Here is a 17,359-nt window from a genome sequence, read left to right as displayed (position 1 = left end):
GGAAAACTACAAAACAATTTATATGGATAGTTATTCATAGGTATAATGTAGATCTTGATCTTATTTTTTTTTTATTTAAAGCATTTTATTCTTCAATGTTTTATTTTTTTATTAAAATAATTTTTTATACAGATTATTAGTTGAGTAATGGTCAACTCTTATTCGTATTTAAAGCATAAATATGTTGGTGTTCAAATTTGTGTCCCCACAGAGATCATTTGGTTCGTGCATCATGTTAGTATTTAAATACATGTGATAATATTAGATTAACAACAAATGTAAATAGTTAATTAACTAACACTCTCTAGTCAAACAATATTAATGAAGAACAAAACATTGAGAATTAAAATAATTTGTCAAGAAAATCGATTAAAGGTACCATGGGTATTTTATTCATTGGCTTTAAATTTTCATAGCAACATTTTTTGTCATTTGTTATTTGAATTAAATGTTTTCAAAATATAATTAAATTTAAATATTTTCAAAAAATATATATATAAATCAATCTGAATTATCAGTGTGGCAGTATTAACAACCGGAATGCAGGATCCATGAACAAGTCTTTCTCAACCTTGTTCTTTGTTGGCAATGGACCATCGCAGAGAATTCTTCATAAGTTTATAAAAAGAATAAGTTAAGATGAGAGATTAAGTTAAAACGTAGTTTTTGGGTATTAAATCATCATTTTCCCTATTAAAATAACTGAAACAATTATAACCGAAAGCCAACAGAGAAAGGGTCGACATCTCAAGCAAATTGAAAAGAAAAAGGCATCAAAAACCAGAAACATTAAAAAAGAAAACTTATTCACCATTTATTTATGGAGGGACAACAAAGATGGGTACTAAGAATCAAAACTCACAAATCCCTTTTCCCTCAAGCTTTCAACTGTTTCCTTGAGACTCACCTCCAAAGGAGTGAATTCTATACCCAAACTCAATGCTTTTTCCTTTGACACCTGATATGTTGGCACATAAGGCTTGTCATCTGCACATCTGCCATGATTTTACCAAAAACGAGCTGGAAATGAGTTCAGAATGGAAAACCTGGTGCTATATTGTTCACGTGGAAGCAATTGATGCAAAGGATGCAGAAGCATATATTAGAACGTGAACTCGAAACCATCATGAACTTTCGGCTTGAAAACGAAGGGAAGTGCTCCATAGAGAGAGGGAAAGGGAAGCACATGTGGCTCAGAGGTAGTCAAGAAGTATGCTTTTAAAATTTAGAAGCCGGAAACTTACCTTTCTGGAAGATGGAAAGAAGGATAAAGCTCTCTTAACATATTTACAACCTCCGAGCAATGTGCAACTCTCTCCACTAAACAATATCTTCCACTAGCTGATGGAATCTCAAATGCCTGGATGTGTGCATTTGCAACATCTTTTACATTAACCCATCCAAATGTTGCATTTGGGAATGCTTGCGCTCCTGCAGAAACAACACAGGAGATTAATAACCTCAGCGGCTGTAACTTGGACAAAATAAATTCCCAGAGGGTCTTATTATTGGTTTTTCCTTTAAATCAACCGACAGTTACCAGGGAAGCAAAGGGTTAACTGTGTACTTCAGATCATTAAAGAATGTGTGTTTTTTTCCCTTTTTATTTTCTCAATAACCAGGGCAAATAATATTGTTCATCAAATATAAAGCAAATGGCATGTTCAATGTGCGAAGGCAAATGGTACCCTGGAAAAATTACCTTTAATTAAGCTTAAAACTGCTGCAGCACTCGTGTTAAGTGTTGGCTGTAAAAGAGGACCAATCACCATTGCTGGGTTTATGACAACCAAGTCAAGGCCCTTCTCTTTTGCAAATGTCCAGGCAGAATCCTCAGCTATGGTTTTGGAGACTACATACCAGAGCTGAATTAAAAAGATGACATTCAGAAATAATACCCTCTTATTATAAAAGAAACAGTTTGATGTACTAAAATATTAAGTTGTAGCATGAACAAATTGTATAGTGCACAAACAAGCCAACAACTAGCCGGTTCATGCAACCAGGAAAAGAAGTTACGAAAGTGATCAATATCCTCAATATGCTAAAAGTGCATGATGGTCACTAATTAGCTGCTAAAATAAGATATCATCTCGAACTTAACTTGCACTGATGCTTTGAAGCAAAATACCTAAAGAAATTATCAGTTAAATTATTTATATTGAGACTGGAAACCTATAGAAACTATGAATTTGGAATCAATTCTGCAATCTGATAGAACAAGCATTGATAAGCTAGATTAGCAACTAGCTCAAATTCACATTTGATACAAGCTTGACCTATCATCAAGCATTAGTAAAAAAAAAGTAAGAAAATAAAAGTGAGTACAATGAATGTTGTTGTCTTTCGCATGATTTTACCTTTGTTTTTCAGCAACTAACTACTGATATTCATAGAGCTACCCATAGCCCAATAATGAACAATTTGCACATAATATACTTTCATTGAAATGTATCTCCATATACAAATCCCTTTTTTGTTTCTTTTTCCATAATAATTCCAGCAAAACAGGTTTAAGTTACATATAAAACACAACACCAATCTCAAAATGCCATCAGATGTATAGTATATGTACTCACCTTTAAGTTCTTGCAGTACTCAGGATCGGTAAACCAACTTTCGTCAACCACGACATCTGGAGTTCGAGGTTTCCCATTATAAGTGACTGCAGCTATAGAAGATGTCAAGATCACTCGTTTGACAGAAGAGGTATTAGCACATGAGTTCAGAACATTCAGTGTTCCCTTCACAGCAGGATCGAGTAGTTCTGTCTGAGAAGAGGAATGAAAAGTTAAAAGCTTATTAACCGAGAAGAGATGGTCAAAGCCGAGTCAAGAAAAAAAGTTGGTAAACTCCTTAGTAATTTGAAAATAAAAAATAATTAAAGCGAGATTAACCTGAAATAATATAAGCACAAGAAGCAAAATTTATCGTTGTTTGATCTTGTCATTACTCATTACCATGGATGAGAATACAAATCCACTATATACGTTGAGTTCACAAAGAGCAAAAACACATGGAATTCTTGTATCACATAACCCGATATATATACCAGAACCAAAACCCGGTTTATTTCAAAATCCTCTCCTAATATCTCTGCACTGCTACATAAGCCCCCAAAAGTTACACATATCATAAAAAGGATTACGCCTTTCCGTATGATAAAAAAAATAATGAAATGTTCAAAAAAGAAGCTCGTTCCCCAAAAGAAAGGAAAGGAAAGGAAATGTTCAAAAATAATGAAGCCAACTGCTACAATGAAGTTCGTTTCCTTGAAAATGAGAGCATCAAGAAAGTAGTTAGAAATCACTTAGAAACAATCAGAAGTCATGTATGGTTGATAATTCTCTCAGCCTTCATTTGAAACTATGAAGATTAGAATGTCTGTGATAAAGAATACTTGAGAGGATAGGCATCTTTTACCGAATCACAATAGAAAACAACACAGTGGATACAATAAGGATTGAACATCAACCTGTGGATCTGTGACATCATGATAAAAGGGAGATGCTGTGTGAAAAACACCTTCACAGCCTTCAACAGCATAATCATAGGAGCCTTCTTCCAATAAGTCTGCTTTAAACAACTTCAGCCTTTCCTCGGCACCCTCAAGTGCAAGCAAGTGTTGTGTCTTTCTTGGATCACCTATCGATGAAGAATAACTACTAATTGAAACGGTTTAGGAAACATCTAGGTAACTCTTACACTAACAAACAAGAGCAATGCAAAAGAAAAGGACAGTTATTCCGTGATGATGGATCTGCTACACAAACAATCTCACCAAAGTATTCAATCGGAGCATAGAAATATGTTACAATGTCGACAAAATGGCAGTTTTTTTTTTTTTTTGCATGCACTAGCAAATCACAAGAAGGATACAATAATTAACATTGAAAAAGACTAAAAAAGAGAGATTCAAAGCCCAGAAAAAACATGAAGATCATGAAACAAGGAAAAGCACGAAATGATATAAGAAAAGAAAAAGAGCATACTCGGGTCACGAACTGAAGCTTTGACGGTGTAACCGCGAAGGAGAAGATTCTTAACAAGGCAAGAAGCAATGTATCCTGAGGCCCCAGTCACGCACACTGTTTTCCCTTCTCCGGTACTCATAATTTCTATTTGTTTTCCCTTTTTCTGGGGGAAGGGGATAGTGTTGTCTCTTTTGTGGATGGGAATTGCAGATCGTCAATTCTTCCTCCTCCCACAGTTGCGTTTTCAACTGCTGTGTTTGCGTTTTCTATATTTAACAAACAACCTCGTATCGCACCCTTCCTTAGTGGTTAACCCCCCCCCCCCATTCGCCCATTGCCGTATATTTCTCTTATAAAGAGCTTAACGCAATTAATTGAAGTGTTATTACCACGTGTGCGATTAAGAGTAAATTCTTTATTACTTCTCAAATCAACCATTTTCTAAAAAAAAATAAACAATGATATTCAAAATATTTTTTTTAGAATAAAATTTATTTTTGAGATAACCTTTTAAAATAATTGGACCTAAATCTTTAATGAATTTGAAGAAGTATCTTCGAATTTTGAAGGGGATTCCCATCGACTGCTTCAAAATTTACATATTACATTTGCTTTGTTTTTTTGAATAGGGCTGTAAATGAGACGATACAGATCGCAAGCTATTCGAGATCGACTCGATCAAGTCTCGATAAATACTCGGATCGAATGGACTCGACTCAACTTGATCTCGACTCGAATTCTTAACGAGCCGAAACGAGCTACTTAATACTCGACTCGAAAAGCTCGTGAGTAGCTCGAAAATATAATATATTAAAATTTTATTTTTTAAAAATAAATTATTAATAATATTAACATTTATGTGTTGATTTTTTTAAAAAAATACAATAAAGTTTTCATGTATTTAATTTTCAGGTTCGAGTTCGAGTTTGAGTATTCAATCTTGTTAAGTTTAAGATTTTTTTTCATTTCGAGCTTTTTCGAGCTGCTCACGAGCATCAGTTCAAGATTTCGAGTTCGAGTCGAGCTTAAAAATTTTAAGCTCGCGAGTTTTCGAGTCGAGTCAAGCTCTATTTTAGAGTTTTCGAGTCGAGTCGAGCTCAGCAATACTCGAACGACTCAACTCGTTTACACCCCTATTTTTTAATATTTGCTAAAACATGCTTCGACTTTCAACTACATGTATAGAAAACTGCTCTTAAGCAAACATCAACTGATACACCACCGGGAAGGGAAGAAACTTGTGGAGTTAACTGTTAACGGCGGAAGGAGTGGAGTGGACAACTACAGCAAAACTGCTCTGCTGCACCTCCTCACTCAGTCTGGCTAATGCTAGGTTGAGGAACCGAGTCCGGTCCATCGATGGACGGCTTTATCGCCGAATAAAACAGCACATTGTAAAAGATTGTGAAAGTAAGGAGAGCAACGGTTAAATATGCTAGGGAAGACCCTGAAACTTCTGGGCTATCTTCTACCATTTCATCCCTTGTAAGCTTTACATCCGAAGCTGCAATCAGTTAAAAGTAAACATGTTACTAAATTCTCATTTAATTTAGATATCTCCTTTGTATTTTCTATCGGTGATAGCACAGCTTTGTCCAACCTTTAAGATAAGCATTTCTAGTAAAGGAACCACGAACCATATAGCTTTTTTCTTTATCGTTCCATCTGTTACAATTCTAAACCGTTCAGAGCTAGAAGGTAATCACACAATCAAAGGCCTGTAAACGTGTAACCAGAATTTCATAGTTTGAAAAAGGGAAGGAGGTACAAGGAAGAAAATTGTCGATCATCATTTGCATAAGTTAACAGAGCAGACGCAAACTTGATGCCGTTGTTATTACTATTTTTCTAAAGAACGTCGGAGTCTAAGATAAGAGAAGCATGTGTGGATGTTGAAATTCGAACTTCAAATCCGACAAATGTCATCTCTAATGGAAATTAAATGAATAAATCGGACTAAACCCAAATCGATGCTATTACTTGCTTGCTGCTTGACCCTACTGATTAACCTATTCACTTGATTTCTTTGGGAGAAAAAATCACTTGTTTCAGGACAGAGCATTGGTAAAAGAAAATTAACCTAAAACAAAACCCAAACTGAATCCGTGAACTCAATTACTAACTAAAAAACAACAGATTTCCACTTACAGTTTCCAAAATATAAGCAACAAAACAACAGAGAATTGAAGATTATAAAAAAGAAAGAGGGGAAAATATTAGCTACCTCTGATCTTAGGGGTGCTGAATTGTTTATTGGATAGAGTTTGAAGCTGCTGGTCAAGCTTTTGGAGGGCTTCTTTAGCCTTTTCTGGGTCTACTTCAAACTGCTCTGCAGCTTTCTCCACCGCGTGAACAACCCAAGAAGACGATGATGGTAGGTCGGTATTTTTCTTGGCATTAAAATTATTGATAATATTCGCGCCATGTTGATGTTGAAGTGTAGTAAGTGTTGAGTGTTTGGTTCTGAAAAGAGAGAACGGAGGAAATGGTGATGGATGCTTGCTTCGAAGCAACAAATAATGGAGACTGAGCGGTAAGGGAAGCAGTGTGAGGGTTATTTAGGTCTTTTTAATTTCCCTCAACCCCGACCAAAATAATATGATTTAATTGAATTGTTTAATAAAATTAAAATTCTTACTTATTAATCAAAAAAAATTCTACATGTAACTTATCCATTTTTAAGTAAAAAAGTTAGCCTACAAATTAATTTAAAGATTTCAGGTTTCTAAAAAAATAATTTAAATTTATTATCTGAAATTTGTTAATATTACCATATATTTGTAGTAGTAATTTGGAACATTTCTCAGTCTCAATATTTTGATATTAATATACGTATCATGATATAATTATTTTTTCATTCTTACTATTAAATTATATGCACTTAAGGACTGTTTATTTATTTCAAAATAATTAAGCGTCGAATGATTTAAATGTTGAATGATTTAGAGACTCTGAATAATTTAGTTCTAAATGTGACATATTGTTTGATAACTGGCTCTGAATGATTCAGAATGTATTTCTGTACTGAATCATTCAGTATTGTTTTACTAAATCAGTCAACAATAAATTATTTAAAGATACGAAATAAATACACTGAATACTAAACGGTTCAACATTTAACGCTGAATGATTATATTAAAAGACAAACAATCATTAAGAAAACGAAAAGAAAATAATAAAGAAGAGTGAAATCGAAAAATTAGAAGAGAGAGAAGCAAAAACGGGAAAAAGGAGGAATGAAGAAATCAGGAGCAGAGAAGAAGAAAACCCGAAGATCTTCGGCGTCAGTACAAAACGTCAGCAGAGATCCAGGCTCCGGCACACCTCCTAGGGTTTGTTTTCTTCTTTCTCTTTTTTCTTCTTTGATCTAGTTTGTTTTTTCGTCTTTGGTAGACATTTACTTTTTTATTTGAATTTTAATATAAACACTACTCATTTCCTTGAACAAGTAAAAGTATATATAAATATTTCCATTTAAAAAAAAAACGAAAGATGGATACCGATTCGTGTTAATTGTTTGCACCAGCTCAATCAGCGCACTACCGTTTCCTTTTTTCTTTTTTTGAGGAATTGAGGCTGGAAATTATATAGGCTCTTTTATTTATTTGATTTTATTTTATTTGGAACTGTTCTGTTTGATTATCTTTATCACTAAAGCGGATAGATTCTCAGGCTCCATTTTCAAATGTTTCATTTTCGGATATCCTATGTTTCCACTTTTGCTAAAATATGTTAAGAGCGTGATCGTCATAGTATGGAATTCTTTTCTTAAAGAGGAACTCTATGTAGAGGACATGGTAGAATATTTTGTAAGCTCAGGAGTTTGATCGTTATAATATGTTGTCTCGGAAAAATGTTGCTTCCACGGTGTAACAAAATGGTAATTTAACTTACTAATGCTGTAAAAATCTATGATAACAGCTTGACCGTCTAACTGATGGTATCGCCTTTTGTATTTGACTTTGATCTTTGTGAAATGGATTTTTGCATTACTTGTTTTTCAGTGTGCATGCACTGCCAAGCACTTATTGTTGAACATAATTCATGAATTATGTGTTTGTTGTTTTCTTTTTTTGGTATAATTTCCTTTCTGAGCAGAAAAAAGCTGCAAAAAAGGATGTGTTTCAGTTGTTTGCTGAGAAAGTGAGGGACCACAAAGATTTGGTTTCTAGATGGGCTGTCTTGCAGGAAACTCGTGTTGAATATTTCAGAGGGAAGGATTTTGTAAGCTTTATGAAAAATCGTTCTGAGCTTAAAGAGATACTCGAGTCGGATAGAAATCTAGAAACTGAAGATATAGCTGATATTTTGTTACAAAAAAATCTTTTGGTGCGCTGTGACCGGGTGGTGAAAACTGTTCGTCCGGGGAAGAAGAAGTTGTCTACCTGGCCTGCACATTTAGAAACTTTCCCTGTGAGTCTTTTAACCGCTTAACTTTAAAATAATCTATAAAATCATTTCTTTTACTCTATGGTTGTGTAGCTGCTTCAATTTCTGATAGACAAACATGTATATATATTGTATGCATATTTGTGTTATCATCTTGATATATGCAAAGAGTCATTCCTCCACAATACTAAATGCAGACTAGACCTGTACAGCTATTTGATTTATGTCGTCTCTGTTCTATCATCCATGTTGTGATTATTTTGCCGAAACAAATTTCTTCCTCTTTTTTTATTTTTGAAAAATCAGAATCAAATATCTTGTTGAAACTAATGCCACCTTGTTTTGTGGATTTACCCTCACCTTTCTGCAGGAACAAGTGTTCTCTGAAAATGATGCGTTTTTTGCATGGACATTCGTAAAACGGCGGCCATTGTGGCAAACAATTCTCTCATTTATCTGGCCTGTGTTGACGCTTGCAATTTGCTTGTTTCCTGTGTATCCACATCGATGCAAATTACTTATACTCTACTGTTGTGCGGGAGCGCTTCTACTTATTCTCTCGTTGCTTTTATGTAAGTTTTCTCTATTCAGTTTTTTTATATTATTTTATATTAATATTTACTTTTTTATGTAATTTGTTTAGCTCTTTTACTATATTTAGTGCATTTTGATTCTATTAAAAACTAAATGTTATTTGGTTTACCAAGTTAAAAGAAATTTAATTGAATGATGCTGGCTGAGGAAGGCAGTAGTTAGTTTGATTTTCAGGTTGAGCAAGGATATGTTGTTGGCAATGCCTTTTTTCTCCATTGGAGGTTTTGTTTCCTATTGTCATGAATGTTATGCTAGGATCATATAATCACCGGTCATTCCAATCTATGGGAATAAAGGAGATCTCCAACGTTGTGGCAACTACAGAGGTATTAAATTACTCAGGCATGCCATAAAGCTATGGGAAAGGGTGATAGAGGCTAGGTTGAGACATGTTACTAGGGTTTCGGAAAACTAATTTGGCTTTATGCTAGGCAGGTATACTACGGAGGCGATTTATCTACTTCGACGGCTTATGGAGAAATATAGGAAAAAAAATAGAGATCTTCACATAGCGTTCATTGACCTTGAGAAGGCGTATGATAGCGTTCCCCGCGATACGATCTGGAAGACCTTAGAAACGAGATGAATCACAACTGCTTATAGCCGGGCGATTCGTGATATGTACTGTAGATCTACTACATACGTCAGGACTACAGTTGACGACACCGAGGCATTCCCGGTGGAAATCGGACTCCACCAGGGGTCGGCTCTTAGCCCTTACATCTTTGCCTTGATTATGGACGACATCTATTGTGCGACACCAGACGGTGTTCCATGGTGTATGCTTTTTGCTGACGACATTGTCCTAGTTGCTGAAACAAAAACTGAGTTGAATAGTAGACTGACTACCTGAAAGACTGCTTTGGAAGAAAAAGGTCTAAGGATCAATATTGAAAAGACAGAGTATTTATGTTCAAACTTCAGTGGGTACCAAAACGATGAAGATGTAGAAGTGTGCTTAGAAAGACACGTTCTCCCCTCAAAAGATTGTTTCAAGTACCTAGGGTCTATGATACATAAAGATGGGGGTGTAGGTGATGACTTTAACACCGTATAAAGGCGGGATGACTAAAGTGGATGGCTGCTACTGGAGTTTTGTGTGACAAGAAGGTGCCTCTAAAACTTAAGGGAAAATTTATAGAATGACAATAAGACCAGCGTTACTGTATGGATCAAAATATTAGGCTATCAAGAAGGATCACGTAAGGAGGATGGAGGCCGTAGAAATGAGAATGCTTCGATGGGCATGTGGTAGGACTCTGTGGGACATGACACCAAACTCTGCTATTAGGACGTACTCGCGGATGGTGTCTGTATCCGAAAAATTGAGGGAGGGAAGACTACGGTGGTTTGGGCATGTCCTTAGGTGACAACCGTCGGATACGATCAGGAGGGTAGAGTTGTTTACAGTCAACAGTGCCAGAAGGAGAGGACGACCAAGGCGGAAGTGGGAAGATTGCTTGAGATCTGATTTGAAGGATTTAGCCCTTACCGAGGACATGATCTCTGATAGGAAAGTATTAAGACTTAAGACCATGGTAGCTGAGTAGTGCAGGTCACATCCATAGGGTGTATCATCTCTGTCTTCTTTTAATGTCTTTGTAGTAATTTCCATGACTTTTACTTTTTATACGTTTTTGTCATTGGAATTTAAGAAAGCTTAGAACTAGGGTAGCGGAATAGTGTTGCCTTAGTTTAGGTTTTAACACATTTGACTTTACTCATTCTTGTAGCTTGCTATCGTTGACTTCTGTGTATTCTTCTCTTTATGTTTCCTCTTTTTAAATTTAGTCGGGTCTTACGTTTATGTCTATATGCAGAGATTTTTAGGAATGAATTTATTTGCAAGGATATCTTCCTATTACAGACGCGCATCTGAAGACTGTATATAAAGACTGTTCAACTATGTATTTATTTATTTATTTATACATACATTGTATTTTATTTTAATTTTTAATTTTTTGACTGCCAGAGCTCTTCACGGAAGCTGCTCTCAGCCTGGCGTTGGGGGCAGCCTACTACCCTACCTCTCCCTTAGCCCATTGCATATGGGAATATGGTTTTGTTGTCGTTGTTGTCATTCCAATTACAGTTGGTCGATTTGTTGTGTTTTTCTTGCCAATAAACATCTGTCACCGATAATATTAAGGATTGGTAGAAAATATGTGATTTGTCTTCCTCAGCCTCTTGTGTGTGACTAAAGTAGTAGTAGTGTTACAATCTTAGGATCCTGTGTTTCGGATTAATGATTCATCTTTTTGAAAGGAGATTGAAACTTCTCAGCTCATCAAAGGGAGATTGAAACCTTAGGGCTCGTCAAAACAGAGACCAAGATCTTTTAGGGCTTAAGTTAAATTTTACTTCTTCGGTTCTATATTTATATATCTGGTCTGATTTATGCAATTGCATGTTTTGTCTTTGCCTTTTTCTTTAATTATAAAATTTGCAGTGAGAGCTGCAATATTTGGTGCTGCATGGATAATTCTAGGAAAACGTGTTTGGTTCTTCCCCAACATTCTTGCCGAGGAGGCAACATTGCGAGAATTATTCCGTTTTTGGCCCAAAAAAGATGAAGAAGAGCGACCGAAATGGACAGCAAGGCTGTTCTATGCAATAGTGGCGATGTTGGTCATATTGTTGCTGAGGCACCATGCCCCTAATGAGGCTGCTAGAGCAAGGTCAGCTCCATATCTGCTCTTTAAATATTTACTTAGAACGAACCTTGTTTTATGTTGTTTGACCCTGCAGTTCAATCATCTTATTGCTGTAAAAAATGAGACAGTGTGTGAAAATATTTACTTAGAACGAGCCTTGTTTTATGTTGTTTGGCAGTACTGTGAATAGAAATCGGGTTATTATGAGGTTGTTTAGTCCTTGGCAGTTACAGTTTTTCCTCTCGTTTTTTTACACTTGTTTGGAATGTTAAACGGGTCAATCTTTTCTGGACCATTATTGTTCTTGGAATCGTTTGCCATCATACATCTGAAATTTTAAATTTACACTTTCCTTGCAGGTATCAAAAGCGAATGTCAAATATAATTGACGATGTCCTTGAATGGTCTCCAAGCCTGGCTCTGTCCGGGACGATGGACAAACAGACGGCATTCAATGCTACAGAAAACAACAACAATTTTTCAAACGAAAGCAATGCAACCTCACAGTCAACTTCTGCAGATGAAACGGGAAATTTGGACCAACCGGATCAACATGAGAACGATAGCATGTGATAGATTTTGTTTTAGATGGTTCATGGTGCATTTTGTTGGACTTTGTCGAAAAAAGTGTGATATCAAATGAGGAAAAGAGAAATAAGGCGGTTATTTATTAAGTTGGTGTTTTTGAAGGGTAGGTCACAGCACTAACTATAGGGCAGCGATGTCTTGGGATGTTATAAACTATACATCCATTAAGACGTTTGATGTGCTTTATGTTTTGGTAACCTTTGATAAAGTTGTTCCATGTCTCCGCCTGCTAATTTAGTTGCATTGCTGCTGCAATCACCTGGTATGATTAATACCAGATCAAGATCAATGATAATCGGATTTGATACAGATGATTATACAAAATAAACTAAGTTCATATATCCAATCTTTAAAACAGCACCTATGTTTAAATGTCCGAAATTGCAAACTAATAACATTGTTAATCCAATCTACAAAGTGCAGCAGATACAGGCTTGAAGAAAAGTAAACGTCTCAACTCAAAATGACAAATGGAATCACCCCACAAACTAAAACGAAGTTATGAGTTTTATTCAACAATATCTGAACAGGAATGCAACTGGGGAAAGAGAAGCACCGACAAGACAAAAAACCTGTTTTGTTCCCTTGCAATCTCTACTCCCCTTGCATCCACAACCTGGTAGCAAATACGAAAGCCAAGAATGATTTGCCGCCTTGACAATCAAGATGAGGGATCATGGAAAACAGTCTTAGAGTTGGCCCTTCAGCTTCTGAAAGGGCATTCTCCAATTCACTGGATAGCAAGAGGCCTATGCGAGGCCTGGTTAGAGGAGATACTACCAACTCATTTCTGATAATGACCACCGCTGTTGATATGATGGATGTCATGCTTATGTGATCCTCTTGCTTCCAGCTGGCTGAGGGTGAAGTTCCGGGTTGCCACAAAATCAGCCGGAAATGGTTTAGAACCAGATGAACTAGCAGATTGAGATGACAGAGCATGACCTGAACCTGTTCCTTTTCCTTCTGCCATCTGTTTTGAAGTATCAGCAACTGTCTTCTTTGCAAAACGTCCTCCACTACCTCTCGCCCTGTGCATAGCATGCCCGTGCCTAGATTCATGAAGATATGGCTGTAGGATATTGGAGATCAGAGATTATAAGGATAGAGGTAAGATGCCATGCATATGGATCAAAAGTAGAGCCACATTTAAATAAAAATAAAGATAACATGTGTCTCACTAAGTCACCATTCAAACTCTAATTATCATGTAATTCAATGTGGGACATCAAAAGGAATAAATTATTTGAAGATCCCTTGTTAAAGTGCATAGATTGTCCAAGTGAAGGAGTATGCAAGTATATATCTACCTTTCGGACTTTTATATCCTTTTTCTCAAGTTCTGCTTTGGCACGTGCCTGCCTTCGCCTTAGAATTCCTTGGTACTGCCTTGGCATTCACGTAAACCGGTTCTTGTGCCTTCTCAATAGGCAAAGCCATTCTGGCATGAGGCATTCCAACAAATGGAGGATAACCCTGGTCAATTCAAACATTTATTCCTTAGAAAGTATACCATGTTTCGACTGTCGAGAATGAAAAGAAGGTTCTTAAGCAAAGAATCTCACCAAAACGAGTGATCTAGCTACATATATTTCCATCACATTATTTTTTAAAAAAGGTAGTAACAGAAAAAAGAAGAAGCAAGAGACTGATGCCTGCTAACAAACATAAAATTTAAGCCCCAATCAGATTCCCCTTTTACCTTGCGTCCCATGTGAATCCCATAAATATCAATACCACACAAAAGAAATGTGAATCCCATAAATATCAATACCACACAAAAGAAAGATAAAGAGGGGGGAAAAGGCAAAGCAAAGGATGGAAAGAAACAACCACTTACCCGAAACAAGAAAACAAAACACTTTTACCTTGTGTCCCACGTGAATCCCCTAAATAACAATACCACACAAAGGAAAGAAAAGGTGGGGGAAAGGCAAAGCAAAGGATGGAAGGAAACAGCCCACTTAAAAAACAAGAAAACAATATCATTTCAAACTAACATGTAAAACATGACACACTGTTCATTAAGTAACCATTTTTCAACGTTCACCAGCCACCTTTTATCTTCCGTAGTTGGGAAGGGAACTTAAAACGTCAGTATCATGGAGCAATAATTTTTTTTATAAAAATCGAAAGTCTCGTTCTCCTTCATGCTTTTCAGAATACTATAAAGTTATCCGAAAAGTAGAGGAAGGAGGAAAAGATTACATCCGATTTTATTACCAAATGAATCATTTACAAGGGAATCAATACAAAAAATCATTATAAACCTCTCTAAAACAAGGAGAATCTCACACTTCATCTACAACCAGTGACCAGCCCAATGATCCCCAACCTCCTAAAAGACAGAAACCTCTACCCTATTCCTTGTTTTGCTAGTTCATCAGCTTTCGCATTAACGCTCCTCTTAACACAACAAAATACAATTACCCGTTCTCTAATAACTGATACAATATCTCCAACCAGATCCAAGAAAGGTCCGGGACATAATAGAGGGTCTTTTACCCAGTCTAAAGCTGTCTTACAATCACTCTCAACGATCAACCTATTCTTCTTGTTAACTTCCAAATCGAAGAACATAGAGATGCCTTGTTTAATAGCTAATAACTCTGCCAGCACAGGAGGACCTTGCCCTACTGCCTTTGAAATCGAAGCTAGATAACGAGACAGACCGCCGATACCACCTTTACCCCAAGAATTCATTGTGGCTCCGTCAACATTAATCTTAATAAAACCAGGTGGCAGTGGAGACCATCTCTCTTGTTCCATCGTGAGGGCAGAAAACCCCGAAGAACCGTCAGCCAGCGATAGGTCACTAACAAGACTGTCGAAGGGGATGGAGGGCGAAGGATAACATACCTTGTACCATGACACAAGTCGAAACTTTGTTTAAAAAACGATCATCACAGCATCGATTGAGCAGTTGCGAAATATAATCTCATTTCGAGATTTCCATATGGACCAAAAAACCAAGACCCGGGGGGTTCCCAAAACCAGCTCCAAACTAAAAGGGAAAGCAGTTCCCTTAAAATATATCAAGCATACAAACATTTCCTAAAATGTTAAAAATTAAAAAAAAGCATTTTAAAGTCCCAGCAAAGTTCTTTTCTTGGTCTCTCAAAAGCCACCTCTAAGCTTAGCATTTTTCACTGATAATTCTTTCAAGAATAATTCAAAACTCTTATTTCCTGTTCTGCATGTAATCAACAAATCTATGCTTAACACTCACATTTGAAAAAATAAGCAAGGAGGAAAATACTTACATGTAACCGTCTTAATATACTTTTTAAAAAAATGTTATCGATTTTGTTATAATTTAAATAATAAAACTATTAAAAAAATGACGGTAAAACATTATTATTTAAATCCAAATGTGAGTGTTAAGCTTTGATTGCGTCACCTACTGTTACGATTCCAGGTTTTACCCACCCTCTCCTTCTATTGACGCGTGGGCGGCTCCAATCTCGTCGCTACTTTTTGTTTCTATTTACGCCTTTATTCCCTTTTTCTATTGGAAAAGGAGAGGATCATTTTTATGATACTGCATTAAATTCTCATTTTCATTTAAGGGTAAATTCTATCAAATAATATTGAATTTCAGGTTATGTCATCTATACTACTATATGTTTAAGTTTTTAATTATTATTTTGAATCTTAATTTTAACTTCAATTATAGTATTAGATCGTTAAATTTTAATAGTATGATAATGTGAAAAAATAGATGAAAATATCGTAATTTTAACGAAGATGATTATGAGGTAAATCAAAAATTAAATATGTTAGCTTTCGATGCAAACATCACATTAACGTCAAACTACCACATCACCTAGTTGTTATCGGATTACCAATTTGATGTTATAATTGAAGTTAAAATTAAAATTTAATGACATAATTTAATTAATTTAAAATCTAGTGATAAAATCGATATAAATTCTAAAAATTAGTGTTAGTGATTAGCTGGCTACTGAACTCAAGATCCGGATATTTTGAATTGCAGTAAGTCGGGCCTGTGGTCTGAAATTTATTGGGCTTTCATAGCTTAATGGGTCGTCGGCTAGGAGCTGCTATTTTTTCTTTCGAATCCCAAACTAAAAGTATTGATAGAATCTTATTCCAGGCAAGCATGCAGCATTCCAGTCTTGGATAAGATGCAATAGTGTTAGAAATTGGTCCCTCTGATATGTAGATGACATTTTCCCCTTTAATTAATGAACTTGTTGAATTAGATCCATAACAATAGCTGACGGACTGGATATTGATTGGGTCTGGGCCTCTGCAAGTTAATTATTTAGTCGCATTAGATTTTTATTTTATTTTTCGAACTATAGTATTTGTTACAGTGACTTGGAAATCACAAGTTGGCATGACGAGTTTTAATAAAATATATTTTTTATTGAAATTTTTAATTCCGAAGTGACAAAATCCAATAAAAAGAAATATATTTTATTAGAACTCATCGTGTCCACGTGACGAGTTTAAATAAAAAATATTATTTGAGCAAACTCATCATGTGAGTGTGACGAGTTTGTCATGTACTGTAGCATTTGCCGCAATTCTTAAATTATTTTTGAAGACGACTTAATACACTTTTTTTTACTCGTGTGGACTATTGGGACAATTTTACCCATATTTATAAATGATAATTAATCTTAATAATAATATAAAAATAATGAAAGAGGTCGATTTGGTGAGGATCATGGGTTCATTGTATTGTTCATAGCCAAATAAAATTAAATTTGACCATATGATTGTTATTTCCATCGATACTCTTTTATAAGCTAAGATCAAATTTATAATTAATTACCATAAGATTGAACTACTTGAGAGTTCTATTACCATTCAGAGTTGAATTTACACATATTAATAAGGGATGTAATGTAATTCATACATTAAAATTATATTAAATAAATAAATAAATAATGCTGCTCTTGATTGAAGTTCAACCATTGATGGAGGCATGAGAAAATTTTATGGTTTTGGAGGATGCATGGATTCCAATCATTTGTAGCTTAGGTTATCTATCCCCCACCCGAAAAACAAAGGTCCAACAAGGTGAATAAAGGGTGCTATTAGTGTTAGTGGACCAAGCGGCAGCAGCATAAATTTCTGATATACAAAAAGACACCATTCATTAATTTCTTCTTCTCTTGCATTAAAAAA

At 35.6% G+C, this 17,359-nt stretch overlaps 5 protein-coding genes across 7 annotated transcripts; 1 reads left to right on the top strand and 4 right to left on the bottom strand.

The window, feature by feature from the left end:
• Window positions 1-770: 770 nt before the first annotated feature.
• LOC120194132 (phenylacetaldehyde reductase-like) lies at window positions 771-4,304 on the bottom strand. 2 transcript variants are annotated; one of them, XM_039196520.1, is made up of 6 exons: window positions 3,993-4,302; window positions 3,476-3,645; window positions 2,580-2,771; window positions 1,703-1,865; window positions 1,245-1,431; window positions 771-995 (listed from the first exon to the last, which is right to left on the bottom strand). In XM_039196520.1, the coding sequence occupies exons 1-6, from the start codon at window positions 4,111-4,113 to the stop codon at window positions 845-847; spliced, it is 984 nt and encodes a 327-aa protein (XP_039052451.1). In that variant the 5' UTR covers window positions 4,114-4,302; the 3' UTR covers window positions 771-844. The 2 variants fall into 2 exon arrangements, with proteins under 2 accessions (XP_039052451.1, XP_039052452.1); XM_039196521.1 differs by having other exon boundaries at window positions 850-987; window positions 3,993-4,304.
• An 810-nt stretch (window positions 4,305-5,114) lies between these two features.
• LOC120194243 lies at window positions 5,115-6,650 on the bottom strand. The gene is made up of 3 exons (XM_039196611.1): window positions 6,613-6,650; window positions 6,199-6,500; window positions 5,115-5,478 (listed from the first exon to the last, which is right to left on the bottom strand). The coding sequence occupies exons 1-3, from the start codon at window positions 6,648-6,650 to the stop codon at window positions 5,285-5,287; spliced, it is 534 nt and encodes a 177-aa protein (XP_039052542.1). The 3' UTR covers window positions 5,115-5,284.
• Window positions 6,651-7,167: 517 nt separating this feature from the next.
• On the top strand, window positions 7,168-12,410 carry LOC120194011. The gene is made up of 5 exons (XM_039196415.1): window positions 7,168-7,306; window positions 8,073-8,387; window positions 8,734-8,935; window positions 11,407-11,635; window positions 11,971-12,410. Exons 1-5 carry the CDS (start codon window positions 7,211-7,213, stop codon window positions 12,182-12,184), a joined length of 1,056 nt encoding a protein of 351 aa, XP_039052346.1. The 5' UTR covers window positions 7,168-7,210; the 3' UTR covers window positions 12,185-12,410.
• Window positions 12,411-12,615: 205 nt separating this feature from the next.
• LOC120194145 (nuclear transcription factor Y subunit A-9-like) lies at window positions 12,616-13,878 on the bottom strand. 2 transcript variants are annotated; one of them, XM_039196534.1, is made up of 3 exons: window positions 13,510-13,878; window positions 12,830-13,271; window positions 12,616-12,769 (listed from the first exon to the last, which is right to left on the bottom strand). In XM_039196534.1, the coding sequence occupies exons 2-3, from the start codon at window positions 13,259-13,261 to the stop codon at window positions 12,653-12,655; spliced, it is 549 nt and encodes a 182-aa protein (XP_039052465.1). In that variant the 5' UTR covers window positions 13,262-13,271; window positions 13,510-13,878; the 3' UTR covers window positions 12,616-12,652. The 2 variants fall into 2 exon arrangements, with proteins under 2 accessions (XP_039052465.1, XP_039052466.1); XM_039196535.1 differs by having other exon boundaries at window positions 12,689-13,271; window positions 13,510-13,877.
• A 676-nt stretch (window positions 13,879-14,554) lies between these two features.
• Window positions 14,555-14,968, bottom strand: LOC120194242. The gene has a single exon (XM_039196610.1). It carries the CDS (start codon window positions 14,966-14,968, stop codon window positions 14,555-14,557), a length of 414 nt encoding a protein of 137 aa, XP_039052541.1.
• Between the last annotated feature and the right edge of the window lie 2,391 nt (window positions 14,969-17,359).

Source organism: Hibiscus syriacus, unplaced genomic scaffold, assembly GCF_006381635.1.
Source record: "Hibiscus syriacus cultivar Baekdansim isolate YM2019G1 unplaced genomic scaffold, ASM638163v2 tig00116997_pilon, whole genome shotgun sequence".
Classification (NCBI taxonomy): domain Eukaryota; kingdom Viridiplantae; phylum Streptophyta; class Magnoliopsida; order Malvales; family Malvaceae; genus Hibiscus; species Hibiscus syriacus.
This window is presented reverse-complemented; position numbering and strand designations above follow the sequence as displayed.